The sequence below is a fragment of the Alligator sinensis genome, unplaced genomic scaffold (assembly GCF_000455745.1).
Source record: "Alligator sinensis unplaced genomic scaffold, ASM45574v1 scaffold872_2, whole genome shotgun sequence".
NCBI lineage: Eukaryota > Metazoa > Chordata > Crocodylia > Alligatoridae > Alligator > Alligator sinensis.
Window position 1 is genome coordinate 1,195,619 of NW_005842132.1, and position 16,290 is coordinate 1,211,908.

The 16,290-nt window shown below is 44.9% G+C and overlaps 2 protein-coding genes across 5 annotated transcripts in view; one reads left to right on the forward strand and one right to left on the reverse strand.

Annotated features, from left to right (window-relative positions):
* Positions 1-3,593: 3,593 nt before the first annotated feature.
* Positions 3,594-8,244, reverse strand: TSPO2 (translocator protein 2). Of its 3 annotated transcripts, none has more exons than XM_006025078.3 (4): positions 8,135-8,244; positions 6,009-6,229; positions 4,963-5,101; positions 3,594-3,979 (listed from the first exon to the last, which is right to left on the reverse strand). In XM_006025078.3, exons 2-4 carry the CDS (start codon positions 6,179-6,181, stop codon positions 3,797-3,799), a joined length of 495 nt encoding a protein of 164 aa, XP_006025140.1. In that variant the 5' UTR covers positions 6,182-6,229; positions 8,135-8,244; the 3' UTR covers positions 3,594-3,796. The 3 variants fall into 3 exon arrangements, with proteins under 3 accessions (XP_006025140.1, XP_025061616.1, XP_025061615.1); XM_025205831.1 differs by lacking the exon at positions 8,135-8,244 and adding an exon at positions 7,647-7,665; XM_025205830.1 differs by lacking the exon at positions 8,135-8,244 and adding an exon at positions 7,282-7,412.
* A 2,735-nt stretch (positions 8,245-10,979) lies between these two features.
* Positions 10,980-16,290, forward strand: part of UNC5CL (unc-5 family C-terminal like) — a 28,340-nt gene continuing 23,029 nt past the window's right edge. Inside the window, exon 1 of one of the 2 annotated variants that reach the window (XM_006025079.3) lies at positions 10,980-11,112. The gene's annotated coding sequence lies outside the window, so the exon portion shown is untranslated. Of the gene's footprint in view, positions 11,113-14,209; positions 14,585-16,290 lie in introns of those variants that run through there. The other variant, XM_025205824.1, reaches the window with a different exon arrangement.

Here is a 16,290-nt window from a genome sequence, read left to right on the forward strand (position 1 = left end):
CCTTACTATCTCTAAAGTATGATCCCTTCAGAGACATTTCCACTGCTAGCCATTGCTTTTAGGAGGATCCTGTCCTGTCGTCATATCACCTCTTTTCTTCCCTGTGGAAATGCCCATTTGTTATCTGTACACTAACTCAAGAGTATATCTGCTACCAGAGGTTTTGCCCCCCACGAGAACTAGTCTGCAGCAAAGCTCTGAATAAATAATCACAAAGAAATCCAGCATTGATCTTGATTCAGGAATCTCTGGATGAAAGTCTCTGGCTTGTATTATGTAGGAGGATCACAGAGGCCACTCAGATTCATATTGTAAGGCCAGAAGGGACCTCGGAAGATCATCAGGTCCAGACCCCTGCACCAAGCAGGGAAGGTAACTGGGGGTCAAGTGACCCCAGCAAGGTGACTGTCTAGTCTCCTACTGGCCTTGAAACCTCAGAAATCCATCCACCCTAACTGGCCTACTGAGGAGTGAGCTTTTCCTCGCCCAAGTTCAGTGGATTCTTTGGAAATGCTGTTGTTTCTCCTTTTCTCTGCAGTCAGTGAATAAGTCTGGGGCTCTTGCCAGGATCCCACAAAACTTTTCTATCCCTTTTACAAGCCCAGTGCCACAATCAAGAGAGATACTACTATTTTAAAGACAAAGACATCATGGTTTTATTAAAAGCCGCTAGAGTTTCTTTACATTAGCAGTTAAGAATACAATACCCAAAATAGCCACAGTCTCTTCACCACCTATGGACACCCTTACAATCAGCTGCCAGCAAAAAAGTTCCATCTATTTAATACATTGCTTCTATTTCATTAATTAAAAGAGTAGCACGTACTCTCTCTAAATACATTCAGTTTAAGGCTTAGATCAAGCAGAAGGAAGGGTCAGAACAGGAGAAGGGCAGAGATTGCAATGGACCGTCCTTCAAGAAGTACCTTGGCACGGATCATGGTTAGGAACCTACTTAAATCACGATTTCGCAGAAGCCACGAAAACCAGTGATCTCTGCGATCACTGTGAAAATGGCATTGGCTGCAATTTCACAAGAAATCAACCCCAAAAAAATTAATAAAAAATAAAACGCTGGCTTCCCAATGGGAGCCAGTGGTCCTTGCTGCCACTGAAGCCTGGTTTTACAGCCTGCCCAGGAGGAAAAGGCACCAGCTGGCAGGGTGGCACATGAAGGGCAGTAGCCAAGATAGCATCTGCCTCCTCATGCCTCTATGCCAGCCGGTGCTGGGAGTCAGGGCCACATGAAGACAGCCAGCAGTCAAGATGGTGGCTGCCCATCATCCCTCCAATCAGTGCCAAGGGGCAGGACCACTGCAAAATGACCACAGCATTGGCTTTTTTGCCACAACCAAGCCGCAAAAAATTGCTTTCTCTTGCTGTGAGTTAGGTGGGTCCTTAATCATGGTTTGAACCTTCCCATTCCTCTGGAATATGAAATGGAGTTTTTTGGGTTTTGTTTGGGTTTTTTTGTTGTTTTTAATCTTTGAGTAATTTTTCCCCAAAGCCAAAATTAGTTAAGCAACTACTTGGTGACTATATGCGACTTTAGGTGCAACTTCCTAAGCAAATCCTCCCTCACATTACCAGTGCATGAACAGGGCCGGATTAATATATGGGCAGACTAGGCACGTGCCTAGGGCCCTAAGTGAAGGGGCCCAGTTGTGCTTATTTTACATATCATAATTATTGAGTGAAAAAAGTAAAATAAAAATTTCATCTTCAGCTGGGGGCCCACGAGTGTGTTTGCCTAGGGCCTACTAAAGTGTTAATCTGGTCCTGTGCATGAATAGGTCTTTGCAGAATTGGGCCCTCTACATCTTTTTCCCAGGGAAAATACCAGTGTGACACGACTTAGAATGACACTTTCTAGGTTTTTAAATAAGTCAATTACCCAGCTTCTACTCGGTTGGAGTTTAGCACCCAGCTCCTGCCCTTGAGAATCCCAGGTACTGTCCAGGAGTTTAGGCCCAGAAATAAGGGAGAAGTAGACTGATTTCCAAGTTTTACAGCACCCAATATCAATAGAAATATTCTGAATTTTTTTCTTAAACTTCAGTTAAAAAAAACAGCTTTGGTTTTGCTTTTCTTTTACTCAGGGAGTGCTGCTTTTGGGGATGGGAGATATAATTATTCCATTTTGGTACAGGTCTTTGTTTTCTAATGATTGCAGCATGGTATTAAGTGCATGAGAACGCAGAAGCAAGATGGACTATACAAGGAAAACTAAGCTGACCGGTTACACTGCACTGGCAGAATAAATATGTAAGTTGCTTGCTCATTATCTAATAGGTAAAAAACGTTAATGGCTAATAGTAAAAAATCCCATTCAGGCATTCTAGAAAAATTAAACACATAGCAAGAATAGAAAGAAGCCGATTTGTTTTTATCTTTTGGTCTAATCTAGGGATAAGACATTTTTAATGAATAAAAGTCAATTCTATTCTCCTTTGCACTAGTATAAATCCAGAGTGACACCACTGAGTTCAGTGGAGTTACTGTGAGTTTACACAGATGCAACAGATCTGAATTTGGCTCAAAAGGTTTAATTTGGTAGCATTAATCCCAAACCCTAAGCACTGCTGGAGAGTGAGAGAAGAGCAGGAATTCTCAGGTGAAAGCAAACGTTAACTCAAAAGGATGCACACCTGCATTATGCAAAATCTTCTCCCTCCCTGCCCTTCACAAAGGGTATATGATATTCTCATGCCTATCTGATAGGGCTGTGCCAAGCTTCTGGTGGTGATTCAGCTGCCAAATCTCTGAATCCAAATCGAATCGGGGGACCAATTTAAAGGTCTGAATCAATTCAAAGCTCTCCGAGTGATTCGGGCAGTCCCCAGTGGCTGCAGCAAGGAGCTGCAGCCAGCTCGGAGCTGGTAAGTACTAGGGGTGAGGGAGGAGGGAGAGGACCTCAGGGGGACCCCTGCCAGGCCCCTGCTCTCCCAGCCCCCACCATGGCTGCCCCACCCACCCCAGCTCAGTACCTTAAAAAAAAGCCCCGGTGCTCACCAGGTGCAGCCAGGCAGGGGGGGCAATCCCTGCTGCCCCCCACTGCCCCATGTTGCATGGGGGGCTCTGCATGAGCCCCCCCCCACCCCCACAACAGGTGTCCCACCCAGGCCAGCTCTGGCCCTTTAAAAAAAAAAAAGCAAAAAAAAAAAAAAGCTGAGAAAACCCCTGGTACTCACAGGTCTTGCAGTGGCTTCGGGGAATTCATGCAGAGCCCCCCACGTGGTGTGGGGCAGTGGGGTGGGGGCAGCAGGGATCGCCCCCCCACACTGGCCGGAGCGGTGAGTCTGGAGAGGGGGGTTTGGGTTTTTTTTTTCTTAAAGGGCTGGAGCTGGCCCAGGCGGGGCACCCACAGGGGGGCCGAGGGAGCTTGTGCAGAGCCCCCCACGCAGCGTGGGGCAGTGGGCATTGCACCCCACCCAGCAGCACCTGGTGAGCTGGGCTTTTTTTTTTTTTTTTTTAAACAAGTGCCAGGAGCTGGGGCGGCCAGAGAGAGCCAGTACCGGGCTGGGAGAGGGGCAGGGGATGCCTGGCCTGGCTGATTCGGAGATTCAACAGCAGCCAAATCTCCGAATCAGATTCAGCAGAATTGAATCAGGACAGTGATTTAAATCACCAAATCGAATCACTGTCCCCTAAATCGGCTGAATCTGAATCCGAAGTGAATACTAGCTGCTTTGCACAGGCCTACTATCTGAAAACTAATAGACTTCAAGTGATCAGATCTTGATTCCCCACTTCAGGATGAATGACAGAATGACTTCACTTGCACAACTCCCATCTCTTATTCTTTTTTTCTTGGTTTCTTCTCAGGGTTATCCATCCAGATGACGTAGGTGAGACAAGTAGCCATGGCCAGCCAAGCCAGGTAAGGCACCATCAGCATTGTTGCCAACTTGTTAATGGGGTACCAAGAGTACATGGTAGCTACCACTAAGCCATCCAGGCACAGGATGTCCAGCAGAGCCTGGACAAGAGAGAAAAGACAATAATTGAAGCATTTTTCACTGGAAACTAGCTCTATGGGGTCACACATCCCTATGTAGCATAATAGTAGCTCTTACTGAGAACAGTATGAGCAGCAGGAGGCACAAAGCACTGCAGATTAACTCAAGACCTTTGGCTAAACCAAAATTCCAGCTTTGGCACCAACTGGATCTGGATCTAAACTTTGCAGCTGAAGCCTACAGCAAGCCAGGCTCCTTGCTGTGCAGTGTGATGCCAAAGGAAAACATGTGAGCCCTACTCCATAATCCTATGAGCTCCCAAGCCCCTACACCAGCTATCAGTTAACTCCATGAGACTCCACTCTGCTTCCCCAAAGTAATTGACAAATTAGCAGTCACTCGGGGCAGGAGAAATAGAAGGGGTGGCATTTCTAGAACAGATTAATGATCAGCAGCTTCTGGATACCTGGCATAGTTTGCTACATGAATGTCACAGAAGAGGCTCTCTCCCTTCCTCCCTGCGCTGATCCTCTGCTTCACTCTACCTTGTCCTACTCCAGGACACACCCTCTTGGGCTCTTCTAATGGCAGAGTACTTTGCTGCCCGATAAGCACATGAATAACATGTCCTCTTTGAAGCAACTGTCACTGCCTCTCATTGGGCCAGGGTGTGTCGCTCCAAAAGTTTATCTCCAGCTGTGGGTTCTTAACTGGAAGGTGCAGAAGCCAGAAGCTCCATAATCTCCCACCCTCTTTGGCTACTGCCAAATATCTGAAGCACAAATGCAACTCAGGGACTGATACTACAGGCTAGAACCCGGCGCAACATGAAGAGAAGCTGAGCAAGGCTGCTTCCTGCAGCTGCTGACTTGCCCCTTAAACTCAGTACAGGATGTAGTACTTGCTGGTGCTAGTTGTGGACCCTCTTAAAGGTCCCAGGCAGCTGGCTGGGACACAAGCAACACAAGCCTGTAGCTAATGAGCAAAGACATGGCTATCTTACCAGTCTGAGATTATGAATGCCAAAGAACAAGGGAGGCCATGCCCAGTTCAAAGCGAGCTGAGCCCCAAAGAGGCCTAGTGGGATGATGGCTTTGCTGTTGAAGCCACCTACATCTTTCCAAATCAGGAACGAGCCATAGCTGTGAAGGAGAAAATCCCAGTTAATATTTTGATATCCCGTTTGCCTCCTCTCCCTGATACAGTTGGATCAGGCATGAATCTACCAGGAGTCATCAACTTCTGCTCCATAGTATCCTCTGACTACAATGTAGTATCAAGCATGGATTCTCCCCCAGCTGAAGGCAGCTCCTGGGGTTTGTCTTAACAAGGATGCATCAGTGTAAATGCACTGATGTAAACCCCAATGCAAACATACTGCACTTGGGCACAAGTGGCTCCTATACAGGGTTATACCAGGGAGACACTGGGACAGCCACATTCGTGTCTCTGGTACATCTCACAGGCACAGGTTGTCTTGCATATTTAGACTACTTGCTCTTCAGGGCAGGGCCTCTCTCTTACAGTAGTAAGAACACAAGGTAGCCCTGATCTGAGTCCCAACTCTAAGGGCACATCCATGGGTGTCTACATGTGACCAGCAGCTACTTCGCCATAGCAGCATGCACGCTGCTACAGTGAAATAGCTGCTAAAAATAACCATGCACTGCATGTACGGTGTACTGGCATTTACTGTGCCATGCTTTAGTACTTCCAAAAGCAAGTACTAAAGCAGGGTTCAATAACAATGTCACCATAGAGCAAAGTGTTAGATGTGCCCAATCATCATGATCCAGAGTGCAACATAAAGCCAGAATAGATTAAGTCCCTGGCCATAAAGGTGTTAAGTGGACTGAACGGGTTGAACTGGGCTCAAGACACAGTAGGGTGCTGGGTCCAGCCTCTAAAAAACATCCTTTCCATTTCCCATTGGTACTGGAGAAGGAAATCCCCAAAAGAGAGCAATGAAGTAGCATATCCCCTAGAGGTGAAGTGCTGGAGGAACAGGGAAGGATTAGGACACAGAATCTTCTTACCCCAGGATCTTACCCCATTCCTGTGTACAAGAGAGTCCAAGCAATGGGGAACATCTGGTTGGGTGGGCACCAAGAGGGTTTCTTCAGATTTTCATACCAAGTAGGCACTGAATTGCGGTTGAAGAACCAGCCGAGAAATCCCCCGATATGAGGGAAGATGGAAAAGCCAACAACATGAGACCACATCCTTCCCGACTGGCAGGAGCTAAGCTTTGGTTCGTCCTGGTCTCGTCACTGAAAAGCAGTAGTTGAGTATCATTGACAATGGACAATATTTACTTTAAAGTCTTTATCTTAGTTAAATTACTCAGCATCCCTTTATAGTGGCTAAGGCAGAGAATGAATAGCTAGGTAACTAGGGTTCCGTTTCCAGCTCTGCTGCTGACTCACGTGGTCTTGGACAATTTGCTTCATCTCTCTGTGTCTCTGTTTTCTGATCTGTCAAATGGGATGGTTATATAAGCACACCTTCACAACATGCTTTATGAACCTCAGGTAAAAAGTCCCAAGTATTACTATGTGGGAGGGGAACTTCCCTCTTATTAGATCAAACTGTGTGAAGGAGTACCCTTGTTGCTAGAATAGGGGACTGAGAATTGGGATTCCTTGCCTGTCCTCCCCAGCTCTGGCACTGACTCTTGATGAAGATGTTTAACCCTTCCATGCTTTCCATTTCCCTGTCTGTAAGAGAGGGATGATAATGTCTTATAATGAACTGATATTTTCCCTTTGATCTTCTTAACAAAAATGTTTCCCCTCCTCATTCTGCCCTCATGCACAGGTATTTCCCTGGTCTCTGCAGTTTAATTAGGACTTGGTTTACCCAACATGACTGTATACAGAGCCATCATCAGACAGTGGGGCGGAAGTTACTTTTCTCAGTGTTTTCCATATGCCATAGTTTCAGAGATCACTAAAACTCACATGCAGCACTAGACCTGGCAGTGGAACTGTTATCTATTTTCTGCATGCTACTTGTAATGGGAATGGTCTGGCTCACGGTCTGTCAGAACACCCCCTTCCTTTCTTGCTTCAGCTAACCTCTCACTATAGATTTACAGTGTGAATGAAGTCTGCACTGAAAAAGCGTTTTTAATTGGAAGATTATTTAATTCTTACAGCTGTCCTGGGATGCACACTGATATTATTATCATCCCTGTTTCACAGCTATATAAAGTGAAGCACAGAGCAATCAACTTGTTCAGGGCCAGACAATGATTCTCTTCCTGAGGTATGCACAGGACCAAAGGATGATTAGTCTCAATCTCTTTCTCAGTCTCCTTTACCTTTTAGTCCCACATTTTACAGGTAGTAGTACTGTCCATTGCATGTCCCCTGTACTCACTGTACTTCTCTACTTTGCAGACAGTGTTATACATCCTTGTTCAATCTCAACTCTCTCTTGAGATCTATTCATAAATAAAAATTAAATAGCATTCATCTGAGACAGCATATGGGATTTTCTTCCTGGCAGTAAAACAATGTTCTCCTCACTGCCTCACTGCAGGAGTGTGAGCGAAAGCCTTCAGGAAGGTTGGCTGTATTTGGCAACGTAAGGGAGAGGGGATTCAGAATACATCTTTTTTCAGAACCCTCCCCCCCCCCCAGTTACTCTTGCTGGAGAAACACAGATCACAAGAAGGGAACTGACCTTTTCTGTTTAGGATTTTTATCCAGGACTATCAAGGACACTGCACTGAAGTCCAGATTAATTATTATTGTCATCATGCAAGAAGAGACTCATCTTTAGGAAGCTAGCCTAACAGAACTACAGATCAACCTATGCATTAATAAGGAACAAATACAGAGAGGCATTATCTTATACAAAAAACCAGACAGCTTATGGCATTGTTGAAGCATCTTTGGGAGCAGAAAAATCTATCTTGCACTTAGCAAGGGGGTCAAGCCTGCTTTAAAACTATGAAAGGGCACACACTACAATAAGACATGACAACTAGGGATCTGCCAAAAAAAGAAAAAAGAAAAAATGCAGGGGAGGCATTGTTTGTAAATACAAGCTGCTAGCCAGCAGAATTAACTAAGGGGTATAATTGTCTTCTCACTATCGTAACATGTGAACTGGAAACAGTTGGTGAAGCTAACAAGAAAGAGCTATAGGTACTGGCAGTCTTCACTTACCGTCTCGTAGTTAAACTCCTGCCCTTTCAAGGGAAACACAAATAAATTAAAGGTTGCCTCAGTCCACCGTCTATCTCTGCTGCTGCTTCCACATACTGAAGAAATTATCAGGCCAAGTTATACCTAAATAGCAAAGAAAGGGGCGTGTGTGCCTATGTATGTGTGAGAGTTAGATTACACAATGGAGCCCAGTCTGCAATAACAGTGACAGAAAATTCTTCTGCTAGTATTTGTGTAACAGGATGAAGAAGGCTGATCCAGTTTGTCAAATCTAAATACACAGCAGTATGTGAAACTACCTCTCTGCTTGGCACACCGGGAAAACCTCTCTGTGGGTCATGGGAGGAGAGCCTTGCCTTTGTGTGCATGGCTGTGATCATATTGTATCATATTGTATTTGACAGGGTATATGTTGAGTGTTCACTCATGTGCAGATCACATCTATCTGGCTGTGAACTGTTGGGGTGAACAAGAGTGTGTGTTTGTATGCAAGTGTGCTAAATTTGAGACCTGTGTTTAAGGTGGTGTATTTGTGCACCATAGTATTCATGAAAGAGATTAATTATCAGCTCCTCAGCTGGTGTAAATTGGAGTAACTCTATGGATGTCAATAGGACAGTATGGATTTATTGTACTTCAGTTAGGGATCTGGCTCTGAACATGTGTTTCTTTTATAGGGAACAGTGCACATGAGTGAGGGAGAAAGAGCAGGCTGCATAGATAGGAATGGGTCTACAGTTTTAATCAGCACAGTATTTTACATCAGAGCAGTCTGTAACCAGATGCTTTCTATGCTGCCCCCTCCTCCCCTTTAGCCAAATCAAAGATGCAACTAAATAAGGGCATTAGACATGCATGTAAAATGAAAAGAAAAACTGCTAGGAATCAATTTCCATTAGGAAGCCGTCTGCAAGGGATGGAAAATTAAAAGAAAACCCACTTTGGCTGTGGGTCATTACCTGAATCTTACGGCCTGAAGGAGGACTGATGTCCCCTCAGGGAGTGTAATGTAAGTGTTATAATATACCCCCAATGAAATCTTTTCATTATATTGTGCTCTGAAGGAGCCAAAGAAAATTATTTTTAAGGAGGGATGGAAAGGGGGGGGGGGGGGGGGAAAGAGAGAAGATAAGAGGAAAAATTAAACTGAAGAGCCAGATTTCCAGCTGAAGTAAATCAGTATAGCCCTGCAATTGTTGTGGTTTTTATACTGTAATTGTCACTTTAAAACAGGTGTAGCATATGCATTAATCAAGCAGCAATTGCTTGCATACCGTTTCCATGTCTGCTGCTATGAAGCCTTTGCAACAGGAAACGCTCATCATTCAACGAAGCAGCTGTGTGAGACCATTTTTTAATGCAATCAGCCAGTTCACTGCCCATTTACCACTGAAGTCATAATATGCAGGGCACCAACCAATAGTACCAGCACACATCTTTGGCAACTCCATTGGGAAGTAACAATGCTGCAGGTTCAGCCATTGGTATTTCTTTCTGGGGACGGAATAGAAAAGGTTGTTGCCAAGTGCAACAGGGGCACTTGGAGCCAGGTCTCATACCGGCCCACTCACCTGTCTCTATAGGGCAGTCTGCCCCATCTCACCTGCCATGACTTCCCTGCATTTTCCACCAGGTTATGGGAACAACAGACTGCCCATTACATGTCCTGATGTCAGGGGGTACCATCTGTAGCTCCAAGCCTCTCCTATGCTACAGCCTGTGCCTTGCAGATGGGATCAGTTCTTAACATCACCAGCCCCGCAATCCTTTAGTCCAGACCCCAACTGGATCCCTCCAATCAGGCAGCCTACTCCACCCTCATTCTGGGCTGCCTCACTCCCTGCACTCTTCTTGCTCTCAGGTGTGCCCCCCCAGGACCTTTAGGCACACAAGCCCTGGCCTCACCTCCAAGAGGAGTCAGAACCACAGGCCCCCAGCTCTGGGCATCCTTTGCAGTTGGCACCTAGCTCTTTGACCCTTCTGATCCTGACCCCAACATTGATTAGTCAAGGGTGCCTTAAGTCAGGCTTCTGAGCACCTAGCCAACACTCCTACATGGGTCCACCTTCCTGGACCCTATGACAGGGCTACCCACCCAGTCATGGAAGCTGGGGTTATTAAAGCATCCCAAACCACTTTTCACCAGGGTAGTAACTAGCCTAGCATTTCTAGGAGCCCCACTAGACCTATCCCCAACAGGATACTATTTTAGGTTATGCCTAGAACCAAGAACTTCCTACACCAATCTACAAGATACCTCAAACAGTCTTCCAGCCAAATAATGCTTCTACCTAGACTGCCAAGAGCAAACTGCTGTGCTTATATAGGCAGCCAGTGTTTTAAAATGGCTGCAGCAATCAAGCACCTGCTGGCTGCTTGACTCAGCCCTTAAAGCGGCAGGCACCGCAAGTGCACTGCCACAGTGAGAACAAAGTTCCCTTTGACATGTTTGTGCTGAGCTGTCCAGTTCTCAGCCTATCCCACAAATGTGGATGCTGGAGGAATTCAGGGTGACAGCTGAAAAATAAAGGCCTGTTCATGTGGCCTAATACTTTTGATCTGCTGTCACTGTGACCATAAAGCCCTGTAACTGCTACTAGGACTTTCCCCACATAGTCATACCAATCCTGTAACAACACTATGTTCCCAGCAGCTCCCAGCTCAGTGGTCAGGCTGAGGACTGTCTGATGGCTGAAGTGGTCTGTAGCAGTGCACTTGTGGTGCCTGCCACTGTAAGGGCTGAGTCAAGCAGCCAGCAGGTGCTTGATTGCCACAGCCATTTTGAAACACTGGCTGTCTATATAAACCAAGTAGTTTGCTGCTGGTGGTTCAGGTAGAAGTATCACTTTGGTGAAAGGCTGTATGAAATATCTTGTAGGTAAGAGCAGGAGGTTCATAGTCTCAGCCCTGAGTATATCTTCTGTCACATGGCCTCAAGCAGCCAGAGACAAGGGAAGACAACCTAGGTAGTCCTTAAGGTATGGTATAAAACCACTTTGTCTACCTAGCTTTCCAGGAAGCTTAGCACATTCATAGTAATGAATCATGCCCTTTGTGTATAGTTTCTATTGCCTCTGTAGAATGTTTGCTGGGGATGGAGGCTGGGGCATACCGTAGGCTGTTTTATGGCCCTTGCTGTTACTGTAATACAATATCCTGTGTCAAATGAGTTTGACATCCAGGATTTAACTGAATGCAATCATGAAGCATAAAACTGGAAGGGGCCTCTACAGGCCATCTAGTTCAATCCTTTGTTCAACATAGGAATCTCTCTGTCTAAATCATTCCAGCCAACAACCACCCAAATTATTGGGTCCAGGGTGTAACCATCCCCAGTGATAGAAAATTCTTCCTAATATCCAACCTTTATCTACTATTGCACTTTAAGCTTATTACTGCTTTTCTTATCCTCCATAAACATGGAGTATAGTTGATCACTATCCTCTTTGTAACAGTCCTTTTTGTATTGGAAGACTTTTATCAAATTGCCTCTTGTCTTTTTAGCAGACTAAACTTATGCTAGTTCTTTCAGTCTTTTCTTATGGGTCCTGTTCTCCATGCCTCTAATTACTTCTGTTGCTCTGCCTTTGTTGCCTTCTAGCCTGAAATTCTTAATCAATTCCTCCCTATTGGTAAAAAGCAAATCAAGAAGAGCTACTCTTCCACTATCTGTACCTTAGCTGGCCCCAACACAATCCAAGAACTTTTTGGATGGCTTGCTGACTATTACCCTCCTGGAAGATAGCATGGTAATTAAAGTTCCTCACACGTATCAAGCAATTTGGGTACTGTGGTAAGTTTAAACAAACAAACAAAAAAAACACAACACCCCATCCATTTCCTTTCCTGGTGTGGTGGTCAATAGTAGAGGCCTATCAGAACATCACTCTTGATGTTTTCTTCCATTACCTTAACCCAAAAACTTTCAGCAAGTCTACCTCCCTCTTTGTTCTGTACCTCCAGACAACTGGATGTTTCTTGAATAAAATAAGTGACACTGCTTCCTTTATTCCTTGCCTTTCCTTTCTGAACAAGTTATACCCACCCATGATCATAATCCAGTCTAGAGGTAACCTCTAGCTCTTGGTTCTGTGTTGGTTGTGACTGCTCCACTTAATTGACAAGTCTTACTCAACTAAAACTGAAATAACAATGTGCATGTGCACTCGCACAAAAACACTTTTTTTAATAAAGACATTCTTTTACACATGCACACAGAGCAGAGGGGAAGAACTGTGCAATAACTCGGAAATAATTTCTCAAACACCGTATTGTTTTTCCTTTGTTACTTAGTTTAATGGGCCAACCGATTCAGTGGTAACTTATTTGCAGTAATAAAAGGTGAAGTCATGAGATTTTGTATTGAAAACATGTACTCAACAGTCATGCTACACATTTCTGCATCTTACAGTAATCTTACTGCAGTTTTAGACCTCTACCCTATGCCTGCAATATCTCTTCAGAAAGGAAGAGATGTGATAATTGAGTTACTCAATCACATTTGATTTCTTCTTTAACAACCTTAGTCCATTGTGTCCCAAGAGGTTTTTCAGTATATTCAGAGGTAGTCTCCCAGATGCAAAACATTTATTCACTTGAATATGCTGCTGAAAACCAGGACATCGCAATGTGCTGTACTCTTGAAAATCAATTGTCGAATCAACAGCTGATGGAACATGCAAGTCAATGTGGCTTTGTTGAGCTGCACCAGCAGAAGATCTGCCCAGAGCTTTCTGCCTCTGATCAGGCGAGAAGAAAGTTCACAAGGGATGTTTCTCTTGGTCTCCATCATATATTTTATCTAGGGGTCACCAGACAGTCTTGCATGGTTAAATCATATATATGTGATAACTCTTTTGTACCCTTTTAGGTGTGTGGGTATAGTTAAGATAGTACCACCTATTTAATAATCTTTCATGTAGACAAGCTGACCTGGGACCCTTGGCAAGCAAGCAGGCAGCTAGCCTGCAGTAAACTTCATTACAGTATTTTCAGTACCTGAGCTAGCTATACCACAGCTCCCCACTTATGTCAACATGGGCTGTAATCCTGCCTCCAAGTCCAGCTCAAACCTATCCTGTGTACTGTAAATTCCTCTGAGGCCCAGTCCTGCAGCCTTTATCCAGGCAAAGCTTTCAAAGGACTTCAGTGGAAGTGCTGAATGCAGGATTGGGCTGTGTCTTCAATTTCGAATTCTTAATGAGAAGAGTCTTTACTAAAGAAAAAGGCCTAGGCTAATTGAATCTCTTTGAGATCTTGGACAAACCTTAATTTGCTCAACTCGGCCCATAAGTGAATGGGGTAAGAAAATAAGACTACCATTGCAGACAAGTGCAGTGTCTGAGCTGAGTTATACTGCTGAAATTACCCATTAACTATGGGAATGTACATGGTGAGTGCTTAAAGCCTTTCTAGGGAATGTGACTTGTTGGTCTCCTCCAAGTTAAAAAGCCCCTGGGTCTGTTTATAACAAAACACACATTTGGATCAAGAGCCTTGTGTTAACTCAGAATTTTATGCTCTGGAGTAGAACTGTCCTCCCTGCCCCCCCCCCCCCCGCTCCACCAACAAAAAATAGAAGAAACCCCAAAAAACATTTTTTTAGGTGAATAATGCAAATTTAGCAATGCTGAATATTACCCATTATTAATTGATTTGGCAGAATGTTTTTGTTTGGGGGGGAGGGGAATCTGAAATTCAAAAATCCTTTTTTTGCTGATTCTGTTCTAGAATGATTCATCTCCACCTCTGACAGTTCTGACCCCAAGTCTATGGATCAAGGGCTTATGCAGAAGGCAGAGTAGGGATGCACCTTTATAGACAAGCTTAAGCACATCTGATTTAGTTACTGTGAGCCTGAGTGCACTACATTAGATGCTGACACACTGAGGGTTTGGAACAGTCTTACTAATGTTATTCACACCTGTGCAGATAGCTGTCACAAGGCCTGGTTTATAGGCCCTGTTGCTAAACCTTAGTCTGGAATTGCTGTGCTGATTGAATTGCTTTCCCTTCTCCACAAAGGGGTCATTTTAAAAAGGCTTCCTTTATTTTCTCAGGGTTAAGGTTCAATTTTCACTGAACAGGAAGATAAGTAGGACACGTCCTTTCAGCATGAACCACTGTACCTGGATGTCTAGTTGTAACAGTTGCCCTTCCAGCAAGTACAAAGTTCTTTTCTTTGAGTTTGCTGATCACAGGAACAAGATCTATTGTAAGAAACGTGATTGAAAAAATCCAATCCCTCTCCAGCAGTTGCTGCAGAGGCATATACTGACCAGAGCAGAAAAGCCAGGCCACACCTTCCAGTTCAAATAATCCAGCCCTTCTGTGCCTCACACTGAGAAACTCCCTCCGCTGGGATTCAGCATTTTGCTCGGGTGCTGCAGACCTGTGCTCTCAGCTTGCCATGTAGTGAAGGGATGAGCTGGGATCCTTCTGGAGTCTGAGGTAAGCCCTGAATTTTGTGAGTGTTAGGAGAAACAGTGGCAGAACAACTTCCAGAGCCAGCCATATTTATATAGATCATTTAACAACTGGAAACACCTCTGCCTGTTTATCTGAAGTTATACTCCTGTCCTCCAAAAGATCCTGAAAGAGGTGTAATAACTTATTATTGCTAGTTAATGAAGAACAGTCCTTGGATCTTTTAAAGCAGTTGCCTGCCAGCTAACACCAGAGTATAGTCACTCTGTCCAAGAGGACATTCCCAGCCACCTGTCCATCAAGAAAAGATTTCTGCTGGCTGAAATCAATATAGTTTATGGTATTTTCTCTCCCAATAAGGAATAAAATACACTGCAACCCAGCTATATAAGTCACGTTAGATGAGGTTGACAAGGTAGCCCTGGTGTGACTGCAGTGTTATAGATATACCCAGGCTAGCGGGGTGCAGTAGCAGTCTAGCTGTGGTAAAATGGACCTAATGCAGGCAGAAAAGTCCACCGGAAAGGTAGTTGTTGTTCTGTGCTAGACTGTTACCAGTACTCCAGGTAACTAGCTGAGAGCCAACTCGGGTGTCTGTAGTAGCACGCAGTCACATTCGCAGACATCTTCTGGGGTGCCCATCACCACAATGAGATCTGAGCTCTTTTATTTATGAAGTCTGTTTGGGATAAGGACATTTCCCATTCCAACAAGAAGCAGATGCTCCCATTTCCTTAAATCTGTACTTCCTCCCTTTTATTCCTTCCTATGACTCAATAGAAAACACTTGTTGTCAGGTAAATTATCTCCATCCCTTCCCTCTCCCTCACCCCATTAAGAAAATGTCCTCCTTTTTCATTTCGCTCTGCTGTAGTCGTGGGTCATAACAACTGCTGTCCTCTCCCTTCTTGGAAGTCATGGCTTGCTATGGTTGTGATATCAGCCCACCTGCTTGTTTCCTCTGGACGTGCTGTCCTCACTCAGATCTGAAGCTTGTTTGAGTTACTTCTTGGGTACAATTTTTCAGGAGTGTGTTCTGCACTCCTGTTCTGCTTCTTGGCACCAGAGGTTACAGGGTTTGTCGATGAGGGTTTGTCTCTCAGTTCTGCCTTTGGATGCTCCGATCCACAATGTGAATTGCTGTAGTGCCCTGGATTTCAGTAGAGCAACATTAACTTACACTTACATGGGCATAAGCAATTGGTGACGGACAGGGGGGACAAGGCTGAACTCCTCAATGAGTTCTTTGCCTCAGTGTTCCTAAGCGAGGGGCAAGACAAGTCTCTCACTGGGATTGTAGAGAGGCAGCAGCAGGGCACCAGACTACCAAGCGTAGACCCTGAGATTGTGCAGAGGCACTTGAAGGAACTGGATGCATTTAAGTCGGCAGGCCCGGATGAGCTCCATCCAAGGGTGCTGAAGGCACTGGCTGACGTCATAGCACAGCCATTGGCGGGAATATTTGAACACTCATGGCGCATGGGCGAGGTCCCGGAGGACTGGAAAAGGGCCAATGTGGTCCCCATTTTCAAGAAGGGGAGGAAGGAGGACCCAGGCAACTATAGGCCAGTCAGTCTCACCTCCATCCTTGGCAAAGTCTTTGAAAAAATTATCAAGGCTCACATTTGCGAGAGACCGGCAGGAAAAATAATGCTGAGGGGAAACCAGCACGGGTTCGTAGCAGGCAGATCATGCCTGACTAATCTAGTCTCTTTTTATGACCAGGTTAC

What these genes read in the sequence shown, in the direction of transcription:
- TSPO2 (XM_006025078.3), bottom strand. Translation starts at nt 6,181, where the DNA reads ATGTGGTCTCATGTTGTTGGCTTTTCCATCTTCCCTCATATCGGGGGA. An exon ending in CTCTTGTACACAGGAATGGG is followed by an intron (nt 5,102 to 6,008) that starts GTAAGATCCTGG and finishes TCTCCTTCACAG; the next exon opens with CTATGGCTCGTTCCTGATTT. An exon ending in GCATTCATAATCTCAGACTG is followed by an intron (nt 3,980 to 4,962) that starts GTAAGATAGCCA and finishes TCTCTTGTCCAG; the next exon opens with GCTCTGCTGGACATCCTGTG.